Raw genomic sequence first — 12,152 nt, forward strand, 5'->3', positions numbered from 1 at the left:
GTGCAGCACTTTCACAGCATCATCTTTTAGGATTTGAAATAGCTCAACTGGAATTCCATCACCTCCACTAGCTTTGTTTTTAGTGATGCTTCCTAAGGCCCACTTGACTTCACATTCCAGGATGGCTGGCTCTAGGTGAGTGATCGTACCATCATGGTTATCTGTATCATGAAGATCTTTTTTGCATAGTTCTTCTGTGTATTTTTGCCACCTCTTCTTAATATCTTCTGCTTCTGTTAGGTCCATACCATTTCTGTTCTTTATTGTGCCCATCTCTGCATGAAATGTTCCCTTGGTATCTCTGATTTTCTTGAAGAGATCTCTAGTATTTCCCATTCTACTGTTTTCCTCTATTTCTTAGCACTAATCACTGAGGAAGGCTTTCTTATTTCTCCTTGCTATTCTTTGGAATTCTGCATTCAAATGGATATAGATTTCCTTTTCTCCTTTGACTTTTGCTTGTCTTTCTTTTCATAGCTATTTGTAAGGACTCCTCAGACAACCATTTTGCCTTTTTGCATTTCTTTTTCTTGGGGATGGTCTTGATCACGGCTTCCTGTACAATGTCATGAACCTCCATCCACAGTTCTTCAGGCACTCTGTCTATCAGATCTAATCCCTTGAATCTATTTGTCACTTCTACTGTATAATCGTAAGGAAATTTATTTAGGTCATACCTGAATGGTCTAGTGGTTTTCCCTACTTTCTTCAATTTAAGTCTGAATTTGGCAATAAGGAGTTCATGATCTGAGCCACAGTCAGCTCCCAGTCTTGTTTTTGCTGACTGTATAGAGCTTCTCCATCTTTGGCTGCAAAGAACACAATCAATCTGATTTCGCTGTTGGCCATCTGGTGATACCCATGTGTAGAGTCTTCTCTTGTGTTGTTGGAAGAGGGTGTTTGCTATGACCAGTGCATTTTCTTGGCAAAAGTCTATTAGCCTTTGCCCTGCTTCACTCTGTACTCCAAGACCAAATTTGTATGTTACTCCAGGTATTTCTTGACTTACTACTTTTGCATTCTGGTCCCCTATAATGAAAAGGACATCTTTTTCTGGGGTTAATTCTAGAAGGTCTTGTAGGTCTTCATCAGCTCAGTTCAGTTCAGTCACTCAGTCATGTCCGACTCTTTGCAGCCCTATGAATCACAGCACCCCAGGTCTCCCTGTCCATCACCAACTCCCAGAGTTCACTCAAACTCATGTCCATCAAGTCAGTGATGCCATATAGCCATCTCATCCTCTGTCGTCCCCTTCTCCTCCTGCCCCCAATCCCTCCCAACATCAGGGTCTTTTCCAATGAGTCAACTCTTCACATGAGGTGGCCAAAGTACTGGAGTTTCAGCTTCAGCATCAGTCCTTCCAATCAACACCCAGGACTGGTCTCCTTTAGGATGGACTGGTTGGATCTCCTTGCAGTCCAAGGGACTCTCAAGAGTCTTCTTCAACACCACAGTTCAAAAGCATCAATTCTTCGGTGCTCAGCTCTCTTCACAGTCTGACTCTCACATCCATACATGACCACAGGAAAAACCATAGCCTTGACTAGATGGACCTTTGTTGGCAAAATAGTGTCTCTGCTTTTTTTTTTTTTTTTTCATATTGGATTTATTTATTTTGGAGGGACTGGTTATTTCAAAAAGACATTTATCAATTTTCAGTATCAAAACAGTTACACTATTGGTTTTTTTTCTCCCAATTGGTCCCCAAAGAGACCACACCAAAGGAGAGAACATTTTAAGCCAATTAAGCTGCAGGATGCACCCCTAACAGACCTCACTGAAACCTCATCAAAAAAGGGGGATTGGGTAGGGAAAGAAACTTTAAAAGGTCAGCACACTGCTAGCCCACAGACTGTAGAGAGCTCTCACAGGCAGAGGGGTGACCAGTTTGCCTCAACCCCAAAGAAGCAAAGTTCCAAAATATAAAAATTTACAAGTTTTGTACATACGCTTTTCAAGATTTCTCCAGCACTAACCAATACAAAGCACAGTGAGATGGCACTTTTAGAGACAGCAGCTTCAGACCCAGAAAAGGGTGATGAGATGAGTTTCATATGGCTAAATCAGTGGCAAAACATAATTTTCTTTCCTTTCTTTCAAGGAGGCAGGAGAGCAAATAAGTGGTCACTTCAATATAAGGGGCACATGATCCATTCTGTGAGCAGTTGGGAACAGGGTAGAGCTGGGACAAGGATTTGGTCTCAGAGGTTTTACCATCTTAATTGTTTGGTCACTTCTGATGAAAAAAGAAAAAAAAAAAGTTGTCCAAAGATACCGTAAAGCTGAAAACCTGAACAGCACTTTTTTTTTTTTGGCTAACTCCTTCTGGAATCATCTTTCTGCTTTGGCAGGTACTTTTTACAGGGCAATGAGGTTTCCCCAAATGGAGCCTTTCTCTGGGCTGCTAGGCTCTCAGTAAGGCAGGCCCAAACCTTTTCCCTTTCTCTCTGGAGAAGGCAATATGCATTAAGCTGAAACGTTACCTTCCAAAAGTGAGAAAGGGATTAGACTGCTGCTTCAGTTCTACGGAATTATCTGGAATGTTTTTTTACAAATGGTTGTAACATCAAGAACAAAAAAGGTAATTACAAAATGTGTACATCACAACATGCTTTTAAAGACACTTTGCATTGTGCTCACATTCCCTTAAACGTTGTTCCCAAAGGTGCTCAGCCTCTAGCCCAACTGGAATCTCTGGGGAGAGGTAGAGACTGTTTGGCGAAAAGGACACAGGAGTAGCGGGGTGGGAGAGGTGGCGAAAGGAGAAAGCAGCCTTCCAGTTAAAGATCAGCCCTCCGTTTAAAGGTCAGCTTCGGGCAGGCTGGCCCCAGTAGAGTCGGAGTCGGGGTGAGAGGGAGGAGCAGCGGCAGGGCGGGGCTGGGGTGCTCTACATTTTATTCAGGTCAAGCAGAGTCTGGTTCAGCATCCTTTGTGTACAGAGGTCCTCCTCTTTGGTGCATTTCAGTTTATCTTCCAAATCATCAATTGTCTTTTCCAGCTTGGCTACTGATCTCTCAGCAAACTCAGCACGAGTCTCTGCCTCCTTGAGTTTATCGGTAAGAATCTTTATCTCTTCCTCATATTTGTCTTCCTTTTGAGAGTACTTTTCTTCAGCAGCACTCAGACACTTCAGGTGCTGGTCCATCAGTCTGGTTTGCTCACCCATCTTTCGGCAACGGGACTCTGCCAGCTCCGCTCGCTCCTCTGTGCGCTCCAAGTCTCCCTCAATAATCACCAACTTGCGAGCCACCTCTTCATACTTCCTGTGTGCCTCTTCTGCAATGTGCTTAGCTTCTTTGAGTTGGATTTCCTGAAGTTCCATTTTTTCTTCATCTTTTAAGGCTTGGTTTTCAATAACCTTCATAACTCTCTCGCTCTCATCAGCAGCTTTCTCAGCTTCCTCCAGCTTTTGCAGCTCAGTGGCCAGGCGCTCTTGAGCTCGGTTCAGCTCCTCTTCAACCAGCTGGATCCTACGGTTTAAGGAGACCACTTCAGCCTCAGCCTGTTCTCGGGCCCATCTTTCTCCCTCCACTTTCTGCTGGAGGCACTTGGCCCTCTCCTCTGCATCATCGGCCTGCTGCTGCAGAACCTGGATCTTGCACTTCATTGCCTCGGTGACGGCGATTGCGGCCATGACAGTGGTCCCGGCCATGGTCCCCACCCAGCTCCTGCTTGCCTTCGGGTTCCTTCCTCCTCCGCTCGGCGTTGCAGCCGCTTGGTTCCTGCAGGGTTGAACTTGTGGCCCACACTAGGCGAAGAGCACGAGCAGTCGAGGCTGACAGTAGGAAGCTTGGGATCTCTGCTTTTTAATATGCTATCTAAGTTGGTCATAACTATCCTTCCAAGGAGTAAGCGTCTTTTAATTTCATGACTGCAATCACCATCTGCAGTGATTTTGGAGCCCCCAAAAATAAAGTCTGACACTGTTTTCACTGTTTCCCCATCTATATCCCATGAAGTGATGGGAGCAGATGCCATGATCTCAGTTTTCTGAATGTTGAGCTTTAAGCCAACTTTTTCACTCTCCTCTTTCACTTTCATCAAGAGGCTTTTTAGTTCCTCTTCACTTTCTGCCATAAGGGTTGTGTCATCTGCATATCTGAGGTTATTGATATTTCTCCTGGCAATCTTGATTCCAACTTGTGCTTCTGCCAGCCCAGCGTTTCTCATGATGTACTCTGCATATAAGTTAAATAAGCAGGGTGACAATATACAGCCTTGACGTACTCCTTTTCCTATTTGGAACCAGTCTGTTGTTCCATGTTCTGTTCTAACCCGCTTCCTGACTTGCATATAGATTTCTCAAGAGGCAGGTCAGGTGGTCTGGTATTCCCATCTCTTTCAGAATTTTCCACAGTTTAAGTTCAGCTGCTTCAGCATTACTTGTCAGGGCATAGACTTGGATTACTGTGATATCGAACGGTTTGCCTTGGAATCGAACAGAGATCATTCTGTCATTTTTGAGATTGCATTCAAATACTGCATTTTTGACTTTTCTGTTGACTATGATGGCTACTCCATTTCTTCTATGGGATTCTTGCCTACCATAGTAGATATAATGAGTTAAATTCACCCTTTCCAATCCATTTTAGTTTGCTGATTCCTAAAATGTTGACGTTCACTCTTGCCATCTCCTGTTTGACCACTTCCAATTTGCCTTGATTCATGGACCTAACATTCCTGGTTCCTAGGCAATATTGCTCTTTATAGCATCAGAGAGGTTAAAACGTCTGCCACCAATGTGGGAGACCCCTGGGTCGGGAAGATCCCCTGGAGATGGAAATGATAACCCACTCCAGTATTCTTGCCTGGAGAATCCCACGGACAGAGAAGCCTGGTAGGCTACAGTCCATGAGGTTGCAAAGAGTCAGACATGACTGAGTGACTTCACTTCACTTTACTTCCATCACCAGTCACATCCACAACTGGGTGTTGTTTTTGCTTTGGCTCCATCCCTTCCTTCTTTCTGGAGTTATTTCTCCACTGATCTCCAGTAGCATACTGGGCACCTACCGACCTGGGGAGTTCATCTTTCTGTGTCCTATCTTTTTGCCTTTCCATACTGTTCATGTTTGGGTGTCTCCTGAGGAGGTACAGGTCAGCAGTGGACTGCTGCAGGAGCAGGGGCTCTGGGTGCAGTAGACATGGGCATAGCATAAGACCTCTTGGAGGAGGTCTCCACTGACCCCACCAAAGAGCCACCAGAACTTACACAGGACCAGGGAAACAGACTCTTGGAGGGCACAAACAGAATCTTGTGTGCACCAGGACCCAGGAGAAAGAAGCAGTGACCCCACAAGAGACTGACCCAGAATTGCCCATGAGCGTCCAAGAGTCTCTCACGGAGGTGTGAGTCGGTGGTGGCCTGCTGCAGGGTTGAGGGCACTGAGTGTAGCAGTGCCTGCATGGGACATTTTGAAGGAGGTTGCCATTATCTTCATTACCTCTACCATAATTTGGCCTCAGGTCAAATAACAGGGAGGGAACACAGCCCCACCCTTCAACAGAAAATTGGATTAAAGATTTACTGAGCCCATCAGAACAAGACCCAGTTTTCCCCCTGTCAGTCTCTCCCATCAGGAAGCTTCCATAAGCCTCGTATCCTTCTCCATCAGAGGGCAAACGGACTGAAAACCACAATCACAGAAAACTAACCAATCTGATCACATGGAGCACAGTCTTGTCTAACTCAATGAAACTATGAGCCATGCCATGTAGGGCCACCCAAGTCAGACAGGTCATGGTGGAGAGTTCTGACAAAATGTGGTCCACTGGAAAATGGAATGTCAAACCACTTCAATATTCTTGCCTTGAGAACCCCATGAACAGTATGATAATCAGATAGTCTCTACTTTTCATTTCAAGAAGGAGGGGAGATCCTCAGATGAAAGGTGTGGGGGAGGGGCAGTGGCAGGGGTGTGCAATGGTAAGGAAAGTGACATGTATATGAAGTTGCTCCCTGGTGGAGGTATTTGGGAAAACATATCAAACATAAAAGTATGGTGAGCAGCGGTGAGGATTCAAATGAACCTGGAAACCTTGAAGTGGTAGTAGCACTAAGTCTGTGAGCTTAGCGACTTGCTCTTTTGATAATGGAATGTCTTTTTTTTTTTTTTTTTGCAAAAATAGGGAGAGAGCACAGGAAGGGAAGGAAAGTTAGATTCGGTGGCATTGAAAGAAAAGTTACCATTTCACCTGGTTACCATTATTTAAAAATGACTGTAATCACAAAATAGAAAAAAAAAAAAAAACAACAACCTCATCAAATGCAGTTATTTTTAATAAAACCCTCTAACGACTTGAGGATAGAATAAGAGCCAAAAAACTAAAAACAAAACAGAGTTCTTCATAACAGATGAACTCTAATCATTTGATTTTTTTTAAATGGCATAACCCCCTCCCATACTTTAAGAAGCATTGCACAAGCTTTAATTGATTTAGGATCTTGAATGAACTGTTATATAATCTAATATGCCACAAAACTGACTGGAAAATGCGAATTTTTTTCCTTCATCAAAATGAGGCTGTGGCTTTCCAGTAATCCCAGAAGTGCTGTTTTTTGGAGGTACAGTGGGATGGAAGTAGAGAAATCAGAAGTCATGCATCCACTCAAGGTTTCAAGGTTTCTCTTAATACCTGCATCCTGGGAATTTCTGTCTGCAATAGAACAATCTGTGGCCTCTTAAATCCATGTATTTTATTGGCAAAAAGCCAAAGGAAGATCGGCTTCAGATCTGTTATTTAATGAAAACAGTCCTTAGGCAGATATTCACAGGGCAACAGGGACTCACATGAGGATGGTTTGGCGTAAGCATAGGATTCGCACTGAGGCTGGTTGGGAAAATCACTGCAAAGGAACCAAGGTCCCTTCAGTTGCCTTGAGGGATGTTTTTATTCGATTAGCCTCCAAGAAAGGCAATTTAGCCTGAACCTCTCAGTTACGTCAAGTGGAAATCCTAAGAAATTCATCAAGAAGAAGGGAGTATCATTACGAAAATTAGTTTCCCATGAAACTCTTAAACACTAGCACGCTTCTCAGCGCTAGAAATGTCATCTTATCACCCATTAAAAAAAAAAATCGGTGAATCCATATGGCTCAACTTCTGCCATCATACAGAATCTGAGCATCTGTGTGGTTTCAACATTATTTCTTTAAATAATTTAAAAAATCATAAAAGTAACACTTACACATGGAAAAAATCCAAACATCATACAATGAAAAAATATTCTTCCCATCCAAGATGTATAAAATCACCACTGTAAATAGCATTTGAGTATCCTTGCCAAGCACTGTCTATAATGCTTGTATCCCTCTTTTTTTAGTCTATATACATTTCTGGGAGATAGTGACAGACAGGGAAGCCTGGTGTGCTGCAGTTCATGGGGTCACAAAGGGTCAGACATGACTTAGTGACTGAACAGTATTGTTTTGTATGGTGTTGACGCTTTCATTTAAGGACCTATCTTGGAAGTCTTTGCATAGTAATAGATAGACAATATTAATAATGATGATATTAATAACTATTACTTATTTTCTATAGGCAACACACTATAAGATTAACTTGTTTTATATTATTTAATCCTCTCAACAACTTTGTGAGTTATGTATATGTACATGTGAAAGTCTCTCAGTAGTGTCTGACTCTTTGCAATCCCATGGACTGTAGCCTGCCAGGCTTCTCTTTCCATGGGATTCTCCAGGCAAGAATGCCGGAGCAGGTTGCCATTTCCTCCTCCAGGGGATCTCCTGACCCAGGAATTGAACCCAGGTCTCCCACATTGCAGGTGGATTATTTACCGTCTGAGCCACCAGGGAAGTATACTTTATTGTTATTCACCATTTTGGAGATGAAAAAATTGAGGCAAAGAGAGAATACAAAATTTTCCACAGGTCACACAGCTCTGATATTCCATCCCTTGGTCTGACATCAGAGTACCTCTTCTAACACTGTGAGCACCATGCAGCCCTCTGCTTTATTCAGAGCACACACCACGTTCTCTCCATAGCTGCATAGTGTTCCATTACATGCACGTACATTTACTTCACCAATCCTCTATTGTGACCATTTCCAATTTGGAGTTATAATGAAAAAGCAGCAGTTAACACCTTAACCACTCACCTTTGCCCACATGCACAAATGTGACTTGAGAATAAATTCCTAGAAATAAAACTATTGAATCAAAATGTAAATTTTTTATGAATAGTATGAATTTCCCCTTCAGAGAATAATGCCAGTTTACAAACTTAACAAGACGAGGTGTGCTTATACATCTTAATTTTTATAACTACGCATATAATGTAAGCCATGCTATGAAAATACATCTGGAACTTAACTACTCAAATTTTGTTTATGCATTGGTAATTAGTTTGATGTATAATTTTCATTTTATATCAAGAGAAAAAGATATCCTTTTGAGTAGAGACCAAAAGAGCAAAACAACACCTTTCAAGTGATGAAACATCAGAGTCACTATATCTTAAGGTGTCTATGCAGGGAATGAAGTCTCATGCTTCTAGAGCAACCATGAAATCATATGCAGAGATGAAAATTCAAGCCACAATCTATTCCAATGCCCTCTTTTAACTGTGTGAGAAAACTAAGACCTAGGTATAGACCTTTCCCAAACACTTGTGGGGCCCAGAGCAACAGTATAGATAGAGGCCTATATACTATATCATTCTCAAAAATTCTCCAAGCGAGGCTTCAACAGTATGTGAACCAAGAAATTCCAGATGTTCAAGCTGGATTTAGAAAAGGCAGAGAAACCAGAGATTAAATTGCTAACATCCACTGGATCATAGAAAAAGCAAGACAGTTTCAGAAAAACATCTGCTGCTGCTGCTAAGTCGCTTCAGTCATGTCTGACTCTGTGCCACCCCATAGATGGCAGCCCACCAGACTTCCCCACCCCTGGGATTCTCCAGGCAAGAACACTGGAGTGGGTTGCCATTTCCTTCTCCAATGCATGAAGGTGAAAAGAGAAAGTGAAGTCATTCAGTTGTGCCCGACTCTTAGCGACCCCATGGACTGCAGCCTACCAGGCTCCTCTGTCCATGGATTTTCCAGGCAAGAATACTGGAGTGGGGTGCCATTGCCTTCTCTGAGAAGAATACTTCTGCTTTACTGACTATGCCAAAGCCTTTGACTGTGTGGATCACAATACACTGTAGAAAATTCTTAAAGAGATGAGAATACCAGATCACCTTACCTGCCTCCTGAGAAATCTGTATGCAGGTCAAAAAGCAACAGTTAGAACCAGACATGGAACAATGGACTGGTTCCAAATTGGGAAAGGAGTATGTCAAGGCTGTATATTGTCACCCTGTTTATTTAACTTATGTACAGAGTACATCATGCGAAATGCCGGGCTGGATGAAGCACAAGCTGGAATCAAGATTGCTGGGAGAAATATCAGTAACCTCAGTTATGCAGATGACACCATCCTTATGGCAGAAAGTGAAGAGGAACCAAAAAGCCTCTTGATGAAAGTGAAAGAGGAGAGTGAAAAAGTTGGCATAAAACTCAACATTCAGAAAACTAAGATCATGGCATCTGGTCCCATCGCTTCATGGCAAATAGATGGGGAAACAATGGAAACCATGACAGACTTTATTTTCTTGGGCTCCAAAATCACTGCAGATGGTGACTGCAACCATGAAATTAAAATACATTTGCTCCCTGGAAGAAAAGCTGTGACCAACCTAGACAGCATATTAAAAAGCAGAGACATTAGTTTGCCAACAAAGGTCCATCTAGTCAAAGCTATGGTTTTTCCAGTAGTCATGAATGGATGTGAGAGTTGAACCATAAAGAAAGCTGAGCACCAAAGAATTGATGCTTTTGAACTGTGTTGTTGGAGAAGACTCTTGACAGTCCCTTGGACTGCAAGGAAATCCAACAGTCAATTCTAAAATAAATCAGTCCTGAATATTCATTGGAAGGACTGAAGCTGAAGCTGAAGCTACAATACTTTGGCCATCTGATGCGAAGAACTGACTTATTTGAAAAGACCCTGATGCTGGGGAAGATTGAAGGTGGGAGGAGAAGGGGATGACAGGATGAGATGGTTAGATGGCATCACCGACCTGATGGACATGAATTTGAGCAAGCTCTGGGAGTTGGTGATGGACAGGGAAGCCTGGTGTGTTGTAGTCCATAGGGTTGTAAAGAGTCAGACATGACTGAGTGACTGAACTGAACTGATACTATATCATATTAGATAATATATTAGATATTATAATTTTAGTTAACAAGCTGTTAAAGAAAATTATTCTATCTTCCCATTTTGATCAAGATAACTTTCAAGTCAAATATAGAAAGAAAGCTTGGACTCCTTAAATCAGAGGTTTTCAAACCTGAGCATTCATTCGAATCACTGGAGGACCAGTGACAACAAAGGTTGTTGACCCCATACCTGGACTTCTAGGTTTGATAAGTCTGACATGAGGCTCCTAAATTGCCCTAACATGACCCCAGGTGATACAGATGCTGTGGCCTGAGACCACACTTTGAATACAGTGCATCAGACTCCAGGTGGGCACACCTCTTGATGGACAGACTCTATGCCCCATGAGGTGAGGCATAGCTGAGGAGAAAGACCACAGTGGTCCCTCTAAATCAGGCTTTCTCACCCTTGGCACTACTGACATTTGATGCCAGGTAATTATTTGCTATATGGGGCTGTCCTGAGCACTGTAGGGTGTTTAGCATCACCCCTGGTTTCTACCCACAAGATGCCAATATCTCCACACCACTCCTGGACTGCCAATCAAAAGGTCTACTGACAATTCCAAATGTCCCCTTGGGGCAACCGCTGGTTGAGAAACACTGCTCTAAGTCCTGGGCTCCAGCACAAGGCCCCTCTGCTCTGGATCTAAAGGCAGTACTGCACACAAATGCAAGAGATTTTCACTCCAATTTGCTTCTTGAAATGTGTGGCCATAAGACACAAATAAAAATTGTATAACATAAACCCACCCCACTTCTACTGAAATGAGAAGATACAACATACCTAGGATTCCAAATCATCCTGATATTCTGAAAGGAATTCTGTAAGGCTTAGGTGAATAATCAGATCTCTAGATTATTTTTGTCCTGTTTTTATCTGTCCTATTTTTTTTTTAATCTGTTTAATCTGTCCTATTTTTATCACATTCTCAGGTTACTTGGTATTTAGTAATAAGGCATATCTTCCTTGTGTTACAATTATGTTAGGACCGATTACCTAAAAAATGAAGCTCAGCACAAACCCCTTAAAGTCGAGGGCTTCTTTACTTCTGACAGCAACACAGTAGCGCAGGACTTACCTAGACTTACCTTCCATTGCAGTGGAAGGACAAGGACTGCTCTATAGTATCTGTTGCTTGGGGAAAGCATGAGTCTTTGACCTTGGGAACTGATGGTTAGTCTTGAAATATAAATGCCTTGTGTGGTGGATATATTATTTGCAATTCTAAATATCCTCTTCAGAACTTGGAAAATTTCTATTAACTATTTTATATCTGATTTCAAAAATCTTTTCTTATACCCTGTCATGTTATTATCTCTGTTTGGTTCCTATAGATAACATGTTAGTAGTAAAAGATAGTAAAATTATTTTGCCAGGTAGAAGGATGGTTTAGAAATACTGATGGAAAGGCATCATGAGTTTCAAACACATGCCAGTGAACATGACTATAGAATCATTTGACTGGTTAGATAGCTGAGCTTATGCTTTATACAACAAAGACTGCCATCAACAGAAATGTTTCAAAGAAAACCATAAAGTCTGAATTATTTTCCCAGTAAATTAAGTAGTTAAAAATATTTTTATTGTATGTAATCTTTACTGAAAATATATATTTTCATTCATTTGTCTACCTCAGAGGTAGAGTATAATAATTGTATTAGGCCATGATTTATAGGTAGAAGTGACAAAAACCATCTATAAACAAGAAGAAGAAGTAATAGATTATAAAATTAAATTATAACAGGTTCATATTTCATAAAATAAATCAATGGAACTAAATAATTCATTTCTAATATAAAGTTATAAAACTGTACCTATTAAATATGCATTATCATTTAATATAAATTAAAAAATAAAACTAACACATAAAGCACTATTTAAAATAAACACCGGTAAAAGTATAAAAATAAACCAGTCATAAA

At 41.6% G+C, this 12,152-nt stretch overlaps 2 protein-coding genes across 5 annotated transcripts in view; both read right to left on the reverse strand.

Annotated features, from left to right (window-relative positions):
* The window catches only part of CORIN (corin, serine peptidase), a 309,430-nt gene that overhangs the window by 36,139 nt on the left and 261,139 nt on the right, over nucleotides 1-12,152 (reverse strand). The gene's annotated exons all lie outside the window — the stretch shown is intronic.
* LOC109571994 (tropomyosin alpha-3 chain-like) lies at nucleotides 1,555-7,037 on the reverse strand. 2 transcript variants are annotated; one of them, XM_070791402.1, is made up of 2 exons: nucleotides 3,503-7,001; nucleotides 1,555-3,368 (listed from the first exon to the last, which is right to left on the reverse strand). In XM_070791402.1, exons 1-2 carry the CDS (start codon nucleotides 3,568-3,570, stop codon nucleotides 2,888-2,890), a joined length of 549 nt encoding a protein of 182 aa, XP_070647503.1. In that variant the 5' UTR covers nucleotides 3,571-7,001; the 3' UTR covers nucleotides 1,555-2,887. The 2 variants fall into 2 exon arrangements, with proteins under 2 accessions (XP_070647503.1, XP_070647502.1); XM_070791401.1 differs by having other exon boundaries at nucleotides 1,555-7,037.

This window comes from Bos indicus, chromosome 6, assembly GCF_029378745.1.
Source record: "Bos indicus isolate NIAB-ARS_2022 breed Sahiwal x Tharparkar chromosome 6, NIAB-ARS_B.indTharparkar_mat_pri_1.0, whole genome shotgun sequence".
Lineage (NCBI taxonomy): Eukaryota > Metazoa > Chordata > Mammalia > Artiodactyla > Bovidae > Bos > Bos indicus.